The 22,794-nt window shown below is 34.1% G+C and overlaps 1 protein-coding gene across 3 annotated transcripts in view; it reads left to right on the forward strand.

Annotated features, from left to right (window-relative positions):
- Nucleotides 1–22,794, forward strand: part of TENT2 (terminal nucleotidyltransferase 2) — a 78,676-nt gene that overhangs the window by 50,274 nt on the left and 5,608 nt on the right. Inside the window, exons 13-14 of one of the 3 annotated variants that reach the window (XR_012472046.1) lie at nucleotides 14,352–14,443; nucleotides 16,430–16,564. Coding sequence is in view for 2 of the 3 variants with exons in the window: in XM_074204283.1 (XP_074060384.1) it covers nucleotides 14,352–14,443 (92 nt within the window). In the remaining variant the exon portion in view is untranslated. Of the gene's footprint in view, nucleotides 1–13,802; nucleotides 14,444–16,429; nucleotides 16,565–22,794 lie in introns of those variants that run through there. The other 2 variants (XM_074204283.1, XM_074204284.1) reach the window with 2 other exon arrangements.

Here is a 22,794-nt window from a genome sequence, read left to right on the forward strand (position 1 = left end):
CTTATTTTTTACATTGAGTGGCAAATTCTCTCCCTCCTTCCTGCTCTTTTCCACCTGCTGAGAAATTATCAGTTTTACATGTGAGATCATGCAAATTGGGCCTAATAGCCATATCACAAAAAAAAGTTTTGAACAAATGAGAAAATTCTATTTGGTTGTAGAGTTCTTTTTTTATTTATTTTTTTTTTTTTTTTTTTAGGGTTTTGAAAGGCAAACAGGGTTAAGTGGCTTGCCCAAGGCCACACAGCTAGGTAATTATTAAGTGTCAGAGACCGGATTTGAACCCAGGTACTCCTGACTCCAGGGCCAGTGCTTTATCCACTACACCACCTAGCCACCCCTCATCTTTTCTTTATCTGAAGGTGGATCACATTTTTTTTCATCATGAGTTCTTTGGAATTATATCAGTTCATTTACGCATTGCTTCCTTTTTAATGAAGCCACCTTTTTTGTTATTTCTTATAGCACAATAGTTCCTTATCACATTCATTTGCCACAACTTTTTCAACCATTCCCCAAGCGATGAGCATCTCCTCAATATCTAATTCTATGCCACCACCCACCACAGAAAGAGCTGCTATAAATAATGTTGTACTTGTAATTCCCTCGCCCCCCCCCCCATCTCCTTTATGTGTAGATCTAGTAGTTGTGGTGTTGGGTCAAAGGGTATGCACATTTTATAGCCCTTAGTGTAAACTTTCAAATTGTTCACCAGAAAATTTGGATCTGTTCTCAGTGCCACCAACAGTTTATCAGTGTTCTTATTTTCCCTTTCCCTTCTGGCATTTGTCATTTCTGATAAATGTGAAGTAGTACTTCAGAGTTATTTTAATTTGGTTTCTCTAATCACTAGTGTTTTGGAGCATTTTTTGATGTGATTGATAGTTTGGATTTCTTTTGAAAACTGTTCGTAGTATTTGACTATTTATCAATTCAGGAATAACTCTTTTTTTTTTATAAATTTTGCCTGAGTTCTCTGTATAATTTGAAAAATAAGGTCTTTTCTTTTGTTGTGGGGTAGTGGGGTTAAGTGACTTGCCTAAGGTCATACAGTATCTGAGGTTAAATTTGAACTCAGGTACTCCTGACTCTAGAGCTGGTGTTTTATCCACTGGGCTACCTTGCTGCTTCTAAATAAGGCCTTTATCCCAGAAATTTTTGTAAAAAAAAAACCCTTTTGTTATCACTTCATTGTCTGATATCTTTTAGCAAAATGTAGTTACCATCATCTCTTTTAATTTGATCTATTTTTACTTGTGTTTTGTCTGAGATCATTATTTCTACTCCTGTCTTTTTAGCTTGAGCTGAAGCATACTAGATTTTTACCCCAGATCTTTATTTTAATTCTGTATGTGTTGTTCTGTTTTAAGTTTCTCTTGTGTACAGTATATTTTTCAATTTGGATTTTTAATTCATTCTGCTTTCTACTTGCATTTTATGGGTGAGTTCATCCTGTTCCACAGTTATGATTTCTCCATTCTGTTGTATTCTGTTTGTCTTTCTTCCTCTCTTTCTATCCTGTCCCTCCTTAAAATTCTGCTTTGCTTCTGACCACTGCCTCCCTTAAGCTGCTCTCCCTTTTATCATCTCCCCATATCTCTTTTCTTTAGTGGATAAGATTTATTTCTAAACCCCACTGAGTGTGTATGTATAGTCTTACCTCTTTGAACCAGTTTCTATGAGAGTGAGTTTTTTTTCTTAAAGATTTTATTTATTGTGAGTTTTTACAATTTTTCCCCTAATCTTACTTCCCCCCCCCCCCACCTCCTACAGAAGGCAGTTTGCCAATCTTTACCTTGGTTCCATGGTATACATTGATCCAAATTGAATGTGATGAGAGAGAAATTGTATCCTTAAGAAAGAAACATAAAGTGTAAGAGATAGATCAGACAATAAGATAGGAGTTTTTTTCCTAAATTAAAGTTAATAGTCCTTGGTCTTCATTCAAACTCCACAGTTGTTTCTCTGGATGCAAATGGTATTCTGCATTACAGACAACCCCAAGTTGTCCTTGATTGTTGCCCTGATGGAATGAGTGAGTCCATCAAGGTTGATCATCACCCCCTTGTTGCTGTTAGGGTGTAAGTGTTTTTCTGGTTCTGCTCATCTCACTCAGCATCTGTTTATGCAAATCCCTTCTCTTAAGGGAAGCCTTAATTCCCATCCCTTCTGGTTTCTAATAGAATAATAGTGTTCCATGACATACATATACCACACATATACCACAGTTTGCTAAGCCATTCCCCAATTGAAGGACATTTACTTGATTTCCAATTCTTTGCCACCACAAACAGGACTGCTATGAATACTTTTGTACAAGTGAAATTTTTACCCTTTTTCATCATCTCTTCAGGGTATAGACCCAGTAGTAGTATTGCTGGATCAAAGAGTATGCATATTTTTGTGGCCCTTTGGGCATAATTCCAAATTGCTCTCCTGAAAGGTTGCATGAGTTCACAGGTCCACCAACAGTGTAATAGTGTCCCAGATTTCCCACAACCCTTCCAACAATGATCATTATTCTTTTTTGGTCAGAGTGGCTAGTCTGACAGGTGTGAGGTGGTACCTCAGAAAAGCTTTAATTTGCACTTCTCTAATAAGTAATGATTTAGAGCAATTTTTTCATATGACTATGGATTGCTTTGATCTCCTCATCTGTAAATTGCCTTTGCATATCCTTTGACCATTTGTTAATTGGGGAATGGCTTTTTTTTTTAAAAAATTTGACTCAGTTCTCTGTATATTTTAGAAATGAGTCCTTTGTCAGAAACATTAGTTGTAAAGATTGTTTCCCAGTTTACTACATTTCTTTTGATCTTGTTACAGTAGATTTTTCTGTGCAAAAGCTTTTTAGTTTAATGTAATCAAAATCATCTATTTTGTTTTTAGTGCTGTTCTCCATCTCTTCCTTAGTCATAAACTACTTCCCTTTCCATAGATCTGACAGGTAAACTAGTCCTTGATCTTATCTTGGTATAGGGTGTGAGGTGTTGGTCTAATCTAAGTTTCTTCCATACTGCCAATTTTCCCAACAGTTTTTATAGAGAAAGTTTTTATCCAAATAGCTGGACTCTTTGGGTTTATCAAACAGCAGATTATTCTAATTGTTTTCTGCTATTGCACCTAGTCTATTCCACTGGTCCACCACTCTATTTCTTTTTTTTTTTAATTTATTTTTATTAAAGATATTTGAGTTTTACAATTTCCCCCACCACCACTCCCACAGAAAGCACTCTGTCAGTCTTTACTTTGTTTCCATGTTGTACCTTGATCGGGAATTGGGTGTGATGAGAGAGAAATCATATCCTTAAAGAAGAGAAGTCTAAGAGGTAACAAGATCAGACAATAAGATATCTGTTTTTTTTCTAAATTAAAGGGAATAGTCCTTGAACTTTGTTCAAACTCCACAGCTCCTTATCTGGATACAGATGGCACTCTCCTTTGCAGACAGCCCAAAATTGTTCCCGATTGTTGCACTGATGGAATCAGCAAGTCCTTCAAGGTTGAACTTCACTCCCCTGTTGCTGTTAGGGTGTACAGTGTTTTTCTGGTTAGGCTCATCTCACTCAGCATCAGTTTATGCACATCCCTCCAGGCTTCCCTGAAATCCCATCCCTCCTGGTTTCTAATAGAACAACAGTGTTCCATGACATACATATACCACAGTTTGCTAAGCCATTTCCCCATTTGAAGGACATTTACTTGATTTCCAATTCTTTGCCACCACAAACAGGGCTGCTATAAATATTTTTGTAGAAGTAATGTTTTTACCCTTTTTCCTCATCTCTTCAGGGTATAGACCCAGTAGTGGTATTGCTGGGTCAAAGGGTATGCACATTTTTGTTGCCCTTTGGGCATAGTTCCAAATAGCTCTCCAGAAGGGTTGGATGAGTTCACAGCTCCACCAACAGTGTAATAGTGTCCCAGATTTCCCACAACCCTTCCAACAATGATCATTGTCCTTCCTGGTCATACTGGCCAATTTGAGAGGTGTGAGGTGGTACCTCAGAGAAGCTTTAATTTGCATTTCTCTAATAATTAATGATTGAGAGCATTTTTTCATTATGGCTATGGATTGGTTTTATCTCCTCATCTGTAAATTGCCTTTGCATATCCTTTGACCATTTGTCAATTAGGGAATGGCTTTTTGTTTTAAAAATATGATTCAGTTCTCTGTATATTTTAAAAATGAGTCCTTTGTCAGAATTATTAGTTGTAAAGATTGTTTCCCAATTTACTACATTTCTTTTGATCTTGGTTACATTGGTTTTATCTGTGCAAAAACTTTTTAATTTAATGTAATCGAAATCATCTAATTAGTCTTTGGTGATGTTCTCCAACTCTTCCTTAGTCATAAACTGCTCCCCTTTCCATAGGTCCGACAGGTAGACTAGTCCTTGATCTTCTAATTTGTTTATAGTATTGTTTTTTATGTCTAAGTCCTGTAACCATTTGGATCTTATCTTGGTAAAGGGTGTGAAGTGTTGGTCCAATCTAAGTTTCTTCCATACTAATTTCCAATTATCCCAGCAATTTTTATCAAAGGGGAGTTTTTATCCCAATGGCCAGACTCTTTGGGTTTATCAAATAGCAGATTACTATAATCATCTCCTGGTTTTACACCTAGTCTATTCCACTGGTCCACCACTCTATTTCTTAGCCAATACCAAACAGTTTTGATGACTGATGCTTTATAATATAATTTTAGATCAGGTAGGGCTAAGCCACCTTCTTTTGCATTTTTTTCATTAAGCTCCTGGCAATTCTTGACTTTTTATTTCTCCATATGAATTTACTTTCAATTTTTTCTAACTCATTAACGTAATTTTTTGGAATTTTGATTGGTAGGGCACTAAACAGGTAGTTTAGTTTTGGTAGAATTGTCATTTTTATTATATTAGCTCTACCTATCCATGAGCAGTTGATATTTTCCCAGTTATTTAAATCTGATTTAATTTGTGTGAGAAGTGTTTTATAATTGTTTTCAAAAAGATTCTGAGTCTGTCTTGGCAAATAGACTCCCAAGTACTTTATATTGTCTGAGGTTACTTTGAATGGGATTTCTCTTTCTAGCTCTTCCTGCTGTATCTTGCTAGACATATATAGAAAAGTTGAGGATTTGTGAGGGTTTATTTTATATCCTGCAACTTTGCTAAAATTGCTAATTGTTTCCAGTAGTTTTTTGGATGATTTCTTGGAATTCTCTAGGTAGACCATCATGTCATCTGCAAAGAGTAAGTTTTGTCTCTTCTTTCCTAATTTTAATTCCTTCAATTTCTTTTTCTTCTCTAATTGCTGAAGCTAACATTTCTAATACAATATTGAATAGTAGTGTTGATAATGGGCATCCCTGTTTCATCCCTGATCTTCCTGGGAATGCCTCTAGCCTCTCCCCATTGAATGTAATGTTTGTTGGTGGTTTCAGAGAGATACTGCTTATTATTCTAGGGAACAGTCCATTTATTCTTACACTCTCTAGTGTTTTTAGTAGGAATGGATGCTGTATTTTGTCAAAAGCTTTTTCAGCATCTATTGATATAATCATAATTTCTGATAGTTTTGTTGTTGATATGATTAATTATGCTAACAGTTTTCCTAATATTGAACCAACCCTGCATTCCTGGAATAAATCCTACTTGGTCAAAAATGTATTATCCTAGTGATAACTTGTTGTAATTGTTTTGCTAGGATTTTTGCATCTATATTCATCAGGGAGTTAGGTTTATAATTTTCTTTCTCTGTTTTAACTCTTCCTGGTTTAGATATCAGCACCATATTGGTGTCATAGAAAGAATTAGGCAGAGTTCCATCTTGCCCTATTTTTCCAAAGAGTATATATAGAATTTGGAACCAGTTGTTCCTTAAATGTTTGGTAGCATGGAAAGAAAGTAAAGACTGACAGATTGCTTTCCGTGGGGGGTGGGGAAGGGAAGTAAGATGGGGGGGATTGTAAAACTCAATATCTTTAATAAAAATCAATTTAAAAAAATGTTTGATAGAATTCACTTGTGACTCCATCAGACCCTGGAGATTTTTCCTTAGGGAATTCAATTATGGCTTGTTGAATTTCTTATTCTGAGATTATGTTGTTTGGGTCTTTAATGTCTTCTTCATTTAACCTGGGTAATTTATATTTTTGTAAATGTTCATTCATTTCACTTAGATTGTCAAATTTATTGGCATAGAGTTGGGCAAAATAATTATGAATTATTACTTTCATTTCCTCCTCATTGGTGGTGACTTCACCCTTTTAATTTATGATACTAGCAATTTGGTTTTCTTCTTTTTTTTTCAATTAAATCGACTAGAGGTTTATCCATTTTATTGTTTTTTTTCATAAAACTAACTTTTGGTTTTATTTATTCAATAGTTTTTTGCTTTCGATTTTTATTAATTTCTCCTTAGAATTTCTAATTTGGTATTTAATTGGGGGGTTTAATTTGTTCTTTAATTTTTTTAGTTGCATATTTAGCTCATTGATTTCCTCTTCTCTATTTATTCACATAAGCATTTAAAGGTTTAATATATCCCCTGACAGCCACTTTGAGTGAATCCTGTAGGTTTTGGTATATTGTTTCATTATTGTCAATATCTAGGATAAAAATTCTTTCTATAATTTGTTGTTTGATCCACTCATTCTTTAAAATGAGAGTATTCAGTTTCCAATTATTTCTGGGTCTATATCTCCCTGGCCCAGTATTGCATACGACTTTTATTGCATTGTGATCTGAGAAAGATGTATTCACTATTTCTGCCTTTCTGCACTTGATTAGGTTTATATGTCCTAGTATATGGTCAATTTTTGTCTAAGTTCCATGTACTGCAGAGAAAAAGGTATATTCCTTTCTCTCCCCGTTCAGTTTCCTCCATAAGTCTACCATATCTAATTTCTTTAACAATCTATTTGCCTCCTTAACTTCTTTCTTGTTTATTTTATGATTCGATTTATCTAGATCTGAGAGCAGGAGGTTGAGGTCTCCCACTAGTAGAGTTTGGCTATCTATGTCTTCCTGTAGTTCTTTCAGCCTCTCCTCTAAGAATGTGGGTGCTGTCCCACTGGGTATATATATATATATATATATATATATATATATATATATATATATTCAGTATTGAAATGACTTTATTGTCTATGGTACCTTTTAGGAGGATATAGTTTCCTTCCTTATCTCTTTTAACTCTATTTTTGCAGCTGCTTTGTTTGAGATAAGGATTGCTACCCCTGTTTTTTTTACTTCAGCTGAAGCAAAATATATTTTACTCCAACCTTTACTCTATATGTATCTCTCTGCTTCAAATGAGTTTCTTGTAAGCAGCATATTGTAGGATTCTGGTTTTTAATCCAGTCTACTATTCACTTACGTTTTATGGGAGAGTTCATCCCATTCACATTAAAAGTTATAATTACTAATTCTTCATTACCCTCCATGCTATCTTCCCTTTGTTTGTATTTCCCCCCTTCCCCCCCCTTATCCATATTCCCCAGTATTTTGTTTCTGAATACCACTCCCTTCAGTGTGTTTGCCGTCCTATATCCACCCCCCTCCCCTTTCTTTCCACTTTCCCGTTTTTCCCTTTTCCCTTCCCTTCCTTCTGTTAGTTCCCCCTTTTCACTCCCTCCCTTTCTCTGTTCCTCCACCTCCCCTTTTCCCCTTTTAATATTTGGAAGGTTAGATGTTTTTTTAAGTTAACTGTGTGTGTGTGTGTGTGTGTGTGTGTGTGTGTGTGTGTGTGTGTGTGTGTTAAGTTATCTTTAAACCAAGTCTGATGAGAAGAAGATTCAGGTGTTTCTCATCTCATCCCTTCTTCCCCTCTATTACCATAGGTCTTTTGTACCTCTTAATGTAATGAGATTTACTCCATTCAATCCCCTCCCTCCTCACGTCTCCTTCCTGTCCCCCTTTTTAAGGAGGAAGTGTTTTTAAATCATTCTATCTGAGTCATAGAAAATTCTGAGTATCCATCACTTCTGGCTAAGTATATTCTAATAGAGTTACAATTCTTGAGTGTTATTAGAGTCTTTCACCCAAGTAGGGTTATAGGAAGTTTCATCCCACTGGATAGCAGGCTCATGGCTAAGTCATGAGTGTCCATCACTTCTGGCTAGGTATATTCTCTCTGTTAGAGTTACACTTCTCAAGAGTTAGGAGAATCTTTTCCCCATGCTGGGATATAGTCAGTTTTATCTTACTGGATAGCAGTTTTTTCCTTTACCCCCCTCTCTCTCTTTTTTTTTTTTTTTTACCTTTTTAATGTATCTCTTGAATCTCCTGTTTGATGTCCAAGTTTTCTATTTAACTCCAGTCTTTTCATCAGGAATTTTTGGAATTCTTCCATTTCATTAAATATCCATCTTTTCCCCTGAAAAAGAAGGCTCAGCTTTGCTGGATAGTGAATTCTTGGCTGCATTCCAAGTTCCCTTCCTCTTTGGAATATCTTGTTCCAAGGAGAGTAAGTTTCTAACATTGCTTGCCATCCTCCTCTCCCCTACCCCATCCCCATTATGTCTTCCTATGCATGCTTCTTTTATGTAAGAAAATTTTCAACATTATTCCTCTCTTCCTCCTTCTTCCAGTGTATCCCTCTTTCTTAATCCTTCCTTTTTTTCTTTCATCCCAACCTCATTGACTCACACCTGTGCCATCTGTCTATGTAGATGCCTTCTAATTGCTGTATAATCATAAAATTTTAGGAGTTAGGGGTATCATCTTCCATATAGGAATACAAAGTTAAGTTTATATTGAATTTCTTATAATTACTCTTTCATGGTTTACCTTTTCATGCTTCTCTTGAAACTTGTGTTTCAGTATAAGATTTTCTATTTTCCCCCCTTGTCTTTTCAGTAACACTTGAAACTCCTCTCCTTCATTAAATAATCCATTTTTTTCATTCAAGGAATTATATTTCATTTTTCTGGATGGGTGAATCTTGGTTATAATTCTATGTCCTTTGCCTTTGGAATGTCATATTGAAGCGCTCTGCTCTTTTAACACGGAAGGAGCTAAATCTTTTTTGTTCCTTACTTGCTCCATGATATTTGAATTGTTTCAGTTTGGCTGCTTGCAGTATTTTCTCCTTGACCTGGGAGGTATAGAATTTCGCTATAATATTCCTAAGAATTTTCTTTGGGATCTCTTTCAGGAGATGATATGGTGAATACTTTCAGTTTCTACTTTATGTTCTGATTCTAGAAAACTAAGGCAGTTTCCCTTGATAATTTCTTGAAATATGATGTTTAAACTCTTTTTTTGATTATAGTTTTCAGATAACCCAATAATTTTAAAGTTAACTCTCCTTGATCTAGTTTCAAGGTCAGTTGTTTTTCTGATGAGGTATTTCACATTTTCTGTATTTTTATTCTTTTGATTTAGTTTTATTTTTTCCTTTTTTTAAAAAAAAATTCTTTTTCCAGTTACATGCAACAAAAGTTTTGAGCTTTCATTTTTATGTAAAGTTTTGAGAAATCCCTCCCCTTTCCATTTGATAGTGAGCATTCTGATATTTCAAGGTTATACATGAATAACAACTAGGTTAAACATTTCCATATTAGTCATGTTGTGAAAGAAGAATCAAAACAAAAAGGCAAGTAAAAAACCATGAGAGAGGGAACATTGTAAAACATAAAACAAATTTTAAAAATTGAAAATAGTATGCTTTGGTCTGTATTCAGACTCCAGAGTTTTTTCCTCTGAATGTTGGATGGTATTCCATCAGAAATTCTGTAGGATCATGTTTGATCATTTACTGCTGAGATGAAGTACATCCATCATAGCTGATCATCACATAGTGTTGCTGTTATTAGGTACAAAGTTCTTCTGGTTCTGCTCACCTCACTCAGCATCAGTTCATGCCAGTCTTTCCAGGCTTTTCTAAAGTTTTCCTGCTCATGATTTCTTATAGAATAATAATACTCCATTCATTCATATACCACAATTTGTTCAACCATTCCCAATTGATGGGCATCTCCTCAGTTTCCAATTCTTTGCCACTACAAAGAGCTGCTATAAACATTTTTGCACATGTGAATTGTTTGCCCTTTTTCATGAATACCAACATAGGTAGTGGTATTACTGAATCAAAGGGTATGCACAGTTGTATTGTTTTTTTTATTGCCCTTTGTGTGTAGTTCCAAATTGCTTTCCTGAATGGTTAGATCATTTTACAACTCCACTAACAATTCATTTGTATCCCAGTTTCCCCACATCTCCTTCAACATCGGTCATTTTCCTTTTTTATCATATTGGCCAATTTGATAGCTGCAAGGTGATACCTCAGACTTCTTTTACTTTGTATTTCTTAAAAATGGACATTCTTGTTTCACCCATTCTCTTGAAAAGGCATTGGTTTATCCCTATGTCACATAATATGCCTGCTTATCATTTAAAGGAAAACTTTTATTTCTATGCTCTCTAATGATTTCTTAAAGTGAATGTTTGCTGTATTTTGACAAAATCCTATCTAATCAATAGTGTATTATCCTAATGATAACGTGTGCCATCTCTTTGTTAATATTTTATTTAAAATGTTTACATTACTATTCATTAAGTAAATTGGTAATTAATTGTTCTTTAAATGTTGATGTAGAATTCTCTTATAAATCCATCTGGCCTTGGAGATTTTTTCTCAGGTAGTTCATTGATGACTTGTTCAATCTCTTTTTCTGAAATGGGGGTTATTAAGTATTTTATTTCCTCTTCTGTTTATCTGGGCATTTTATATTATTGCATACATTCATTCATTTCTCTTATATTGTCAGACCTATTGGCATACAGTCATCTACTAAAATGAATCCTAAAATGCAAACTCCAAGAAATATTGTAGCCAAATATCATAATTATAAGGACAAAGAGAAAATATTCCTATTTCTTAGTGGTGTATTCACCCTTTTCATTTTTGATACTGTTAGTTTACTTTTCTTACTACTTTTTATTTTTTTAACACAAATTAACCAAAGGTTTGTTTTTTTTCATAATGCCAACTTTTGGTTTTATTTATTAGTTCAGTTAACTTTCTTACATTCAATTTTTATCTCTTTGATTTTTAGAATTTCTAATTTGATATTTAATAGAGAATTTTTTATTTTTTCTTTTTCTAGTTTTTTTAGTTGCATGTCCCATTCATTGATCTCCTTTTTTCTCTATTTTATTCAAAAGCCTTAGAGAAATAAAATTTCCCCTAATAACTGATTTGAATTTATCCTACAGGTTTTGATATATTGTTTCATTATTTTCATTGTTTTGGATGAAATTATTAATTATTTACATGATTTCTTTCTTGATCCACTCATTCTTTAAAGTAGGTTATTTAATTTCCAATCAATTTTTAGTCTAGATTCCCATGACCCATTATTACACATGATTACACATTATTGCATCATGATCTGAAAAGTATTTATTTAGTATTTCTGTCTTTCTCCATTTGATTGTGAGATTTTATGTCCTAGTATTGGTCAGTTTTTTGTATGTGCCATGTACCATTAAGAAAAAGGTGTATTCCTTTCTATCTCCATTCATTTTCCTTTAGGGATCTATTATATCTAACTTTCTGAAATTTTATTCATCTTTTTAACTTATTTCTTGTTTATTTTGATTTTAGATTTATCTAATTTTGAGAGAGGGATCTTGAGGTCCCCCACTAGTATAGTTTTGTATATATCTTCTCAAATGTTTTCTTGTCTATGTCTTATTGTAATTCATTTGGCTTCTCCTCTAAGAATTTGAATGCTATACCACTCAGATCACATAGGTGTAGTAGTGATCTTACTTCATTGTCTTTGGTACCTTTTAGGAAGCTATAGTTTCTTTACTTATCCCTTTTTAGTGACATCTATTTTTGCTTTGTCTGAAATAAGTATTGCTACCCTGTCTTTTTTTTTTTTTCACTTCAGTTGAACCATAATATGTTATGCTTCAACCTTTTACCTTTACTCTGTTAATCTCTACTTCAAATATGTTTCTTGCAAACAATACATTGAAAGATTCTGTTTTTTTAATCCTCTCTACTATACTCTTCCGTTTTACGGGAGAGTTCATCCCATTCACATTTACAGTTATGGCTATAACTCTGCATTACCCTCCATCCCATCTTTTCTCTTTTTATGCCTTTCTCTCTTCACCCTGTCCCTACGCCCCAGTGTTTTGCTTCTGACTACCACCTCCCTGAGTCTGTTCTTCCTTCTATCATCCTCCCCTTCCTTTCCCCCCCCTTTCCCTTCCCACTTTTATCCTCCCTTCTATCAACCCCTCTTTACCTATCCTACCTTATACCCTAAAGGTTAAGATAAATTTCTAACCCCAACTGAATGTGTAATATTATTCCTTCTTTGAGTCAAAAAACAGATGAAAGTAAGTTTCAAGCAATCTACACCCCTCCCTTCTTTTCCTCTACTGTAGTAAGTCCTTTATATCTCTTCATGTGATATAATTTACTTCATCTACCCCCCCTCCCCTTCCCAGTACAAACCATTTTTTTAAATGTCTTAGTTTTTTAAAATATCCCATCAAAATTAGCTTATGTATATACCTTCTGTCTAAATATACTTCTTCTAAGAGAGATACAGTTATCAAAAGAGTTTTGAGTATTATCCTCCCATGAAGGGATGTAACCAGTTTGATTTTATTGAATAACATTCTTTTTCTTTTCCCCTGTTTACCTCTTTATGTGTCTTTTGAATTTCATGTTTAGGATCAAATATTCTGGTCAGCTCTGGTCTTTTCATCAGGAAAATTTGAAGGTCACTATTTCATTGAATGGCCATCTCTACCTCTGAATGAGTATGCTCAGCTTTGCTGGGTAGTTGATTCTTGGTTACTATTTCAGCTCTTTTGCCCTCTAGCATATCAGATTCTAAGTCCTTCTAAAGTTGATGCTGCCAAAGTTCTGTGTAATCATGACTGTATCTCCTTGGTGTTTGATTTGTTGCTTTCTGACTGCCTGTAATATTTTCTCTTTGTCCTCATAATTCTGATATTTGGTTACAATATTTCTTGGAGTTTTCATTTTAGGATCCATTTTAGTAGATGATTGGTGGATTTTTTTAATGACTATTTTATCCCTTCTGGTTCTAGGATATCAGGGCAGTTTTCCTTGATGATTTCTAGAAAGATGTTGTCCAGGCTCTTTTTTAAAATCATGACTTTTATGATTGTCCAAAAATTCTTTTAACAAATTCTTTAAAAAAAAAAAAAGATTGTATTTATTTTGAGTTTTACAACTTGCCCAAAATTCTTAAATTATCTTCCTGGAGCTAAGTGATGTACCATATCTTTTTATTTTTGTTATTTCTTCTAATTTGGTATTTATCTTTATCTTTGCCCTGATGAATTTGTTTTTCCATAGACAGTTAATTCAAAATGACTCACTTATGTGAGTTCTCTGTCTTTTAAAATATAATCATTCAGTAACTCTTCTCTTCTTTTAGAAAATACTCAGGATTATCAGCTTGAGGTTTCCACAATCCTTTGTCCTCACAAATTACCACTGAATTGTACTTATAACGTATTTTTCACTATTCTTTGGTGTGCCCATCTTTGCATTGAAGTTGCCAAGTATTGAAATCTGCATATATTGACTTAATTTGCAGGGATTTTTTGTGTTTTTTGATTAATAGAAATTCTCTATTTTACCAGTGAAGTAGATGTAACCCATAAACTGCAATTATTATTATTATTATATTATTATTATTATTATTATTGTTGTTGTTGTTGTTATTGTAAGTTGTCTTTTTGCAAATGCTTAAGAAACTTTCAGATGAGTTGATCAGATAGTCTCTGAAATGTTTGTTGTCTTTTTTATGTCCATAGTAAAAATGTTGCTGAGAATTCCTTTATTTCTCCAAGGAGACATCCTTCCATTAAAGCTACGTTTTTTTTTATCTTCTGGATTTATTTATAGCAAAAATGTCAAGATTGTCATGCTTAGATTTTGAACAGTGATCTCATATTTTAAAGGACCAAGAGTTAATTTACTGTTTAACAGTAGGTCCAAAATCCAGTGTAATGTTAGTACCCTTTTCTATCTTTCTTTCCTTCCTACTGCAGAAACAGAAGTAGTGCCACATGGGATTGATGGTCATTTTCTGCTTTTCATTTTTCCATGGGTTTTCATGGCTAGAGAACTCATAGCCAGATGGCCAGCCTCCTGTTGATTAGTTTTGCTACTGAACTAGACTGGTCCTCAGAAAAGAAACATAGTTTATTACTTAGACTTCAAACCTTCTGCTTTGGTATCATAGTCTTTGAGAGCCTAGAGTCACTTCCAGATCACTATGAGGTATCAGGTGGGAGGAAAAGAATATTTATTCTTGAAAAAACATTTCACTTGATTAACAAAAGTTAACTTTCTTTTTTTAGCTGGAATAGTCAAATGATTTCAGTTCGTGAAGCCAAAGCTCTTCCAAGACCTGATGGCGTTGAGTGGAGGAATAAATACATCTGTGTAGAAGGTAATTATTTATTTACCATTATTTATAATTATTTACTATTCTTTGGTGTTAATGTATGAATTGATTCAATAATTTTGTTTGTGTTTACATTTATTTGTGATGAGTTTCATATTTAGGCTTTTTTCCTTCTCTTTCAAGGCTACCTGAGGATATGCAATATTTTACAATAAATTATTTCTAAATTTATTTTTTCAGCGAGGGGGGGGAAAGGATTTGGATTGATTTAAAAAATATAGGGGTACTCTTATGGCAGACTCTCTGTAGCAATAAAGACTGGAACCTACTCTCCATTTATGGTATCTGAGATTAATCTTGGTCATTGAGACATTAAATGAACTTCCCCAAATCACATAGCTGTGGCATCAAAGATGGAGAAATTGATGCAGTGTTCACTTAATCTTTCATCTTTCCCTTTTTGAAACAGTTTGGAGCAGTTCCTAGTCAGTCATCTTAATGTTATAAAGTATTAAGTGCTTATACTTGAATATCTTACTTATAACTTTAGGCTATTTTGATATTAAAGTATATAAAAGTTTATACTTTATTTTAGGTATAAGATATTCAATAACTCTTTGGTAAATACAATTTCAAATTCCTTAAAAAGTTTATCAATTGTTATTTAGACACTGGAGAATCATAGTCTGTCTTTGTAATTTCCTTGATTGTGAGTTATTTTTTTTTGGTTACAAATAAAGGGACTTTGATAGTGAGAAAGCATGAGAATAATGAAAATAACACTCACCCCAGATGAAGACAGCCTTAGTTTAATTCCCATTTCTTCTGCTCAACTTTCCATGTGATTCAAGATGAGTCACTACATTCTCTGAACTTTTGTGAAATAGAGGGAAGTAGTAGTTGAATCCTGAAATCCCTTCAAAAATAGAAATGAAAATATTACTTATGCAAATCTTCCTTCTAGAACTGTTATAAGGATCATATGGGATACTCTATAAAAGTACTACCTGACTGTGAGCTGTTCATAGTCTCCATGTAATCTTGCATAGATTGGTTCCTTGTGGTTATAACATGCCTGAAGAAATGAGCATTAGTTCACAAACAGTTGCTCTTTATTTAAAGCTAACTTGAATATTTTATGTCTTCCTCAATTCATTTATATAAAGTTAAATGTTTTTCAAATGATTTTGAAAATAGAAAACAATTTTAAAACAAATATAGGAGGCAATACTTAAAAGATAATTAGAGGTAGTGGATAAACTTGAGGCCTCAAGTCATGAAGACCTAGTTTTGAGTTTTGACTTACTAGCTAAGTGACTCCAAACATGTCATTTGATAACAATGACAGCAGTAATTATTATGAATACTTTTACTTTGAGATTTATAAAGAGAATTACATGAATTTTCTCAGTTGATTATTATAACATCCTTGTTAGGTAAGTGGTACAGTTATCTTCATTTTACAGATGAGAAAACTAAGGATTAAAGATCAGTGGGTTTAAAGTCCAGAGATTTAACCTCTCTTTTCTCTAGTACTACTCAACTAAGTTGTAAATATTTTCAAACTCCACAGTCAAAAAATAATTAATTCTTCATGTATTTGTGCCTTTAAGAGGTAAGTTATATCTATATACATATTCGTTTCCATTTCTATATTTCTGTTTGTATTTAACAAGTTATTTGTAGTTAATGATATATGTGATCAAGTTGTATCCGTTCTCCTAATGGAATAAACAATATAAAATAAATAAGGAATATGCATGCTTTAAATCTTGGAATTTAAGTAAAAGTTATAATGTAATTTTTTGCCTTATCTTTTTACCAAGACAGGTGAGGGGACAATAGTATAATGCTCACCTGGGATTTGATAACTAGGCATTTACCCCATGCTTTGTGGGAACTATATAACTTTGGCTTCTTTCTTGGCCTTGTCCCCAGTTAGGCAGAGCTATTTAAAACATCTAGAATAAAACTGAGAACTCAAGTCATGCTGAGGAAGTAGCTGCAAGTGCCTGCTTCTTTGGTTTCCAGGGCAAAGATAACACCCTGGATTGTGTGAGAGGTTTAGGCTGGATGCTCTGAGGAACTCCTTGTACCACCTGCCTGTCCACCTGGTCAAGCACTTATTCACCTCCATGATGTTTTTTAGGTGCCTCCGAATGATAGGCAAGTGTTTCTTTCTAAAATTTCAGTATTTTGTCATTAAGTTATCGCAGCTAGGTGTAGTAAGAATTTAGGTTAGATTTGTTAAAATAATTTAATAATCATTTAAATATCTGTATAGAAGTTATTATGTAAAGGTTTATTTAGGCAGTGCCATCTGGCATACTTCTATGGTTGTATAGTGGTTGCTTGATAAATATTTATAGATTATATTAAACATTTTACTCTACTGGGTTTTTAAACTAAACTAATTAAAGTATGAAATGAGTATACTTTTTTGTTTCTTAAATATTGGTTGCTTTAAAATATCAAACCTGATGAAATGTGATCTTTTCTGGCAAACTATATTTTCCCATTATAAAAATGCTACAGTGTAGAATAGCTTTCAAATAATAGTTTTTCTAAGCTGTGAGATACAAGAGCAGTGTTTGAAATTTTTATTGATATATTTATGTGACTATAATAATTCTTTCCTTTTAGAATGGAAGTGTACCCTGGAATTTATAATATTATATTTACTTAGATTGTTTTTTTTAAAAAATAATTGTATTTATGCTTCATTAAAATAGACTAATGCTATACTGGAATCATAATATTGATATCCACTACATTTATAATTTAATATAGTCAATGTGTCTGTACCAAAAGTTCATAAATGTTAAGTACCAGAGAAACTTCAGACAGTTCAGTCCAGATATCTATGTGAAGACAGAGCTGGAGTGAGTTAGAATATATCCTCCAGTATATCATCCTGTACTTTTGTAAGATAAGAGGTCAAATATATTTTGGGATTGTTGTAGAAAAAAATTTATCTACTTAACATTTGTTAAGTGTAGTATTTCTTTGTAATGTTTTTGTTATCCACTCCCATTATTCATTTCCTTGTTCTGTTTTGAGCCCAAATTAGTTTTTCATGGCAAGAACCTTAAATGAATACTTAAATATGAGTCATTAAGTCCATTGAAGAAACAGATGTATAAAATCAAGAGAGTACTAATGCATGCCTCCTTCAGCAGTCTCCAAGGGACTGTTTGAATTAGAGCTGACATAACCTTTCATTTGGAGTTGGACCTTATCCTCTCACATATATCAGTGTGTATATGTCTATTTCTTTATCTGTCAGTCTTCCTAACTTCCTCACCTTCAACTCCAAGTAGCTGGATTTGTATTCTCACGGCTTCCTGGAAAAAGAAGAGGAGCTGCCAAAAACATATGCCTCTACCTTAGAGCTAGACAAGGGTATTGGACAATTGTGTCTAAATGTCAGCTGGACTCTGACTGTTGATCATAGCATGTGCAACTTGTCCATTCAAGAAGTGCTTGTCATCACAGAGAGTAGAATTTGCTGGCATTAAAAATGTGTGCCTTTTATGAGTTCTTACCTTGTTTCCTCTTATCCCTCTGCCACTTCTTACTTCTTTGAGAAGTCTCAAACATAGTGAAATCATTTGGGGCTTTTTCGATAATGAAGGACAAGAATCAACCAATAAACCAACTTCTTTGAGAGCAAAGGAGTTAGGATATTATTTGTTCTTCAGTGACTGTTCAAGACTGTTGATCCAGCACAGTCTTATTGCTCATCTTCACAGAATCTCAGGATTGGAAAGAAAACTCAAACACCATCTAGTTTGGTGCATTCTGGAATAGGAATTTCCGTGTTTAATATCCCTGACCATTTGGTCATTCAATCTCTTGCTTAACATTAATGATAAGGAAACCACTAACTCTTGAGGCTACTTATTTTGCTTTTGAAGAGTTCTTTATTGTTAGAAAGCTTTCCTTTCTGTAAAGCTGAAATCTCTTCTGCAGTTTCCATTTGTTGCCCTGGAAAACCTTGAAGCCTAATAAGACAAATTTTTTACAGATCTTTTTTTCATCCTTATCAGCTTCCTTTATATCTTTTGTAGTTTGATAGAATGTTTTTTACAATATTATTCTCAGAACTCAGCATAATATTTATTCCAGATAGTGTCTGATCTGACACCCTCCTCATTCTGAATTCTGTCTGTACTCATGGAACCTAAAAGTACATCAGCTTGTCATCTCATTGTATTGGAATAGTCAACTGCAAAATAATAGCAGGAGGGCTGGATAATAGTTGACATGAAAAAAGTGAATTTCTTAGTGAGCTACAAAGCACAGTGAAAGTTGACTTTTGCAGTTGATCGTTTTGTAACAAATACAGGCACTTGGGGCAGCTAGATGGCGGGGTGGATAGAGTACCGGCCCTGGAGTCAGGAGGACCTGTCAAATCCTGCCTCATACACTTAATAATTACTTAACTGTGATCTTGGGCAAATCACTTAACCTCATTGCCCCACCCAAAAAAACCCCCAAACCAAATACAGGCACTTATATTTATCTGTAATAAATTTCATCTTAATAGAGTTGATTCATCCTAGCTTCAGTATCTTTTTGGATCTTGTTTCTTTTCTCCTGTGTTTTTGTGTTTTCCTTCCAGCTTTGTCTCTTCTGCAAATTTGGTAAGTGTGCCATCTGTCCTTATCCAGAGACTTGTTCATTGGTTAGTTGGTTCTTGTCCTTCTTTGTTGAAGAAGTCCAAAATGACATCACTGTTTGAGACAAATTGCAATGTGTCCGACTGTTGCTGATCAGCCCAATACAAGCTTGGAATGCTCTACCACAGGTGGGGCACAAATAGTCTATGTGAACTCTTGGGGTGTTTACTCTAAACTTAAGGATGTCACATTTTCACATCCTCCTTTTTTTGAGCAAAATTATCTGCTTTCTCCTTTAAGGTTAGAGTCTCTTATGGAAAGAAACTTTAAACATTACATGTTTTCAGGCCTTCAGTGATCCCTGCTCAGGACTCTTCCTCCTCAGTGTCCTTTTCTTTTGTCCTTCAGCTCCTGATACTGTTCAAGATAACTTTGGCCTTTTCAGATTCTTTCTTCCCTGTTTTCCTCTTGAAACACTTTGATGTTTTTAAAGGAAGACTTTATTCTCCTTAATGATCTAGAGAGTTGAGTTCTTTCACTCTTTCTTTGTAGGGAAAATAATCTAGGTTTTCTGATTTAATAATAATAGCTAGTTGCTCCCTGACAGTGGCAAAACCACAAACATGCCACACTCTCTGAAAGTCGCACAGAAATGTCCCTTATCATCTGTTTATTATATAGCTCATTACTTTGTTCTCTGATCTGTTATTTAGTACTGTTCCTATTCCTATTTCTATCACTGGTTTGTACTAGTTGTTTAACTTCCTGGAAGCACCTGAACAAAACTTTATTGTGAAGTTATGTGAACTATCTGTAGAATGGACTTGCTGCTCTTCTTAAATGGACTTTTTTTTCATGATATTTACCACACTGCTCAGGTGCCCTCCTTTGGCAAAAGTTCTGCCAAATCCTTAGTACTTCTCTGAAGGCCCTGTGGTTTAACCTCTCTTTTACCACAGAAACTTTATTATATTCTAAAAATGAGTTTGAAAAGACATTAGGGCATCTAAGTGAAATATTCTTTGGCCTGGAGTGCAAATGAAAGGTCAAAGATAGAAATGGGGTTTTTGGAAGCCTTAAGTACAGTTTCCTAGTAGCTGAAACCATGGGAATAGATAAATTCACTGAATAGATGTGTGCTACCCACTCTGCCTATAATTAGTGGTATTTATGCTAGTAGAGAAACAGGGTTAGATTTTAAATACTCGTAACTATTAGCGAAATAGATGATTTTGAAGTAGACTAAAGGGGAAAATTCTAGAAGTTATGTTTTGGTACATTTATGATTTCATAGTCTCATCTTAAAAAAATATAAGCTATCCAAGTGCTATCACCCAGTGTGATTCTTTGTCCTTTTTAGGGGCTCTTTCCAACATAAGAAAGGTCTTCATCTGCTTCTTTTAATATTTTGTGTTTTATCAGTGAAGTACATTATCACTGTTATTTCTTCACATCTACTTTATGACCTGACTACCAGCTTTTCTGATGATAAGGGCCCTTTTTTTTACTTCATGACTTGAAATTTTGAGTTAACAAAGTATAGAATTCATGTTAGGTAAGCTCTGGATTTGAATCATGGTGCTAGTATATATTAGCTTTATGACCATGGCAAAATTGTTTAACTTAACTGAACCTCCATTTCCTTGTTTATAAAGTAGGTTTAAGAGTGCCTATCTCTTGAAGGTATTGTACTTTATAAATGTTAAAGTTATGAATTTTTATTTAATAATTTTCAGCTATATAGCATCATAAAGAAAACATTGATGTTAAAATGATTGTCTTTTGTGGCATTAAGCAACTTATGAAGCATTGAAAACTCTTACATGTTTCTCATATGCAATCCATTTGATATCTTTCTACTCATTTCTAGGCCTAGTTCATTGGTGGACCAACCTTTTAACACTCCCTCCTCCTTTCTTTATTTTCTCCCCCCCCCCCCAATAACTGCATTTGTAGTCTATAATCTTGGCAGTACATTTTGAGGAGTGTTAGATTTAAGCCTAAACATCTCTATTTTTTTTTTATTAAAATTCAAATGGAGCTAAACTTTTTAGTATATATATTTACTTTCACTAACCTATCCCTTATTCTTGTTAGCCCATACAAAGTTGCTGTGCCTCATTTTAGTACCAAGACTGATACTCATCCATTTATCTCAGCTTTAGAGAGGAAATTCTACTTTAGTTAGCAAAGTAATCTTATTTCACCCCATAACTTTTAGACCTGAGGTACTAATCTGGGCTATTTAATCTATTTAAAGTATATTATTTTATGTCTCAAAGAATAGCTACTATTGTTTCTATCTAATCTCACCTTGTTTTCCTAAAAATCTTGCTGATCAGCAGTTTCTATGATTTGGTTCCTCTCTACATAGAAGGATTGTCCTAAATTTTTATATTTCAACCTCTATTTCTAGCACCTCCTTCTTCCCTTTAATCAGATGATGACCTAATTTTCTCTATTTCATTAAAATAGCGGGGTGATCCAAAGTAAATTTTCATATATGTACCTAAAATCCCTCTCTATACCATGTTTCCCTGAAAAAAAGACCAGATCTTATGTTAATTTTGGCTCCAAAAGACACATTAGAGCTTATTTTCAGTGGAAGTCTTTTAAAAAATTTTCATGTACAACAAGCTGCATTTATTCATTTACAAAAATCTACATTTATTTAAATACAATTATATCATCTTATGGGAATATCATCATAACTCTCCAAACCCCTAATTCTGGACTGTAGAACTATTGGCCCCAATCTCCCATGTCTGTTGAAATAGTTCTCCTTAAAGGAGCACTTCTTGTCTATATAGGCTGTTCAACACACAACTTTTTAATAAAAAGTCAGTGATTTTTTATCCCATGAATTTTTCACCCAAATCACAACCTCTTGCATGCTAGGCTTCACAAAAGTTTCCGTGCTGATTTCTTTCCATTCTATTTTCAATTCAGTCATTGTTTTTTTTTAATTTAATATTTATTTATTCTCATTTTGTACAAATAATGTTTTTTATACGCTAATAAAATATTCTTCTTTAAGAGTAAACAAAATACCGTTGCTCCCAAAAAATATAGACTTGCTTGAGTGATAAAAGTAAAGGGGACAGAAAAAATTAAAAATTTAATAGTAATAATTGTAGGTATGGCCTGGTGACACAGTGGATGGAGCACTGGCCCTGGAGCCAGGAGCCCCGTACACCCAGCAATCACCCAGCTGTGTGACATGCAAGCCACCCCAACCCCACTGCCCTGCAAAAACCAAAAAAAGAAAAAAAAAGACCCAAAATAAAATAGTAATAATAGTAGGGGGTGGTTGGGTGGCGGACAGAGCACTGGCCCTTGAGCCTGGAGCACCCGGGTCCAAATCCGGCCTCAGACACCCAACAGTCACCCTGCTATGTGGCCCCAAGCAGGTCACCCAGCCCCATTTGCCCTGCACCCTCCCCCCAAATAATAATAATAAAAAATGTGCTTCAGTCTGTGTTCCAACACCATCAACTCTGTCATGGGTGGATCACATTCTTTATAATAAGTCCATCACAAAAGTTATTTCCAGGGCAGCTAGGTGGCACAGTGGATAAAGCACTGGCCCTGGAGTCAGGAGTACCTGAGTTCAGATATGACCTCAGACACTTAATAATTACCTAGCTGTGTGGCCTTGGGCAAGCCACTTAACCCCGTTTGCCTTGCAAAAACCTAAAAAAAATGCCTTGTGCATTTTGTTTTTTCAATAAGATATTTCACATTTTCTTCTAATCTAATTTTTCATTCTTTTGA

This window comes from Macrotis lagotis, chromosome X, assembly GCF_037893015.1.
Source record: "Macrotis lagotis isolate mMagLag1 chromosome X, bilby.v1.9.chrom.fasta, whole genome shotgun sequence".
Taxonomy (NCBI): Eukaryota; Metazoa; Chordata; class Mammalia; order Peramelemorphia; family Peramelidae; genus Macrotis; species Macrotis lagotis.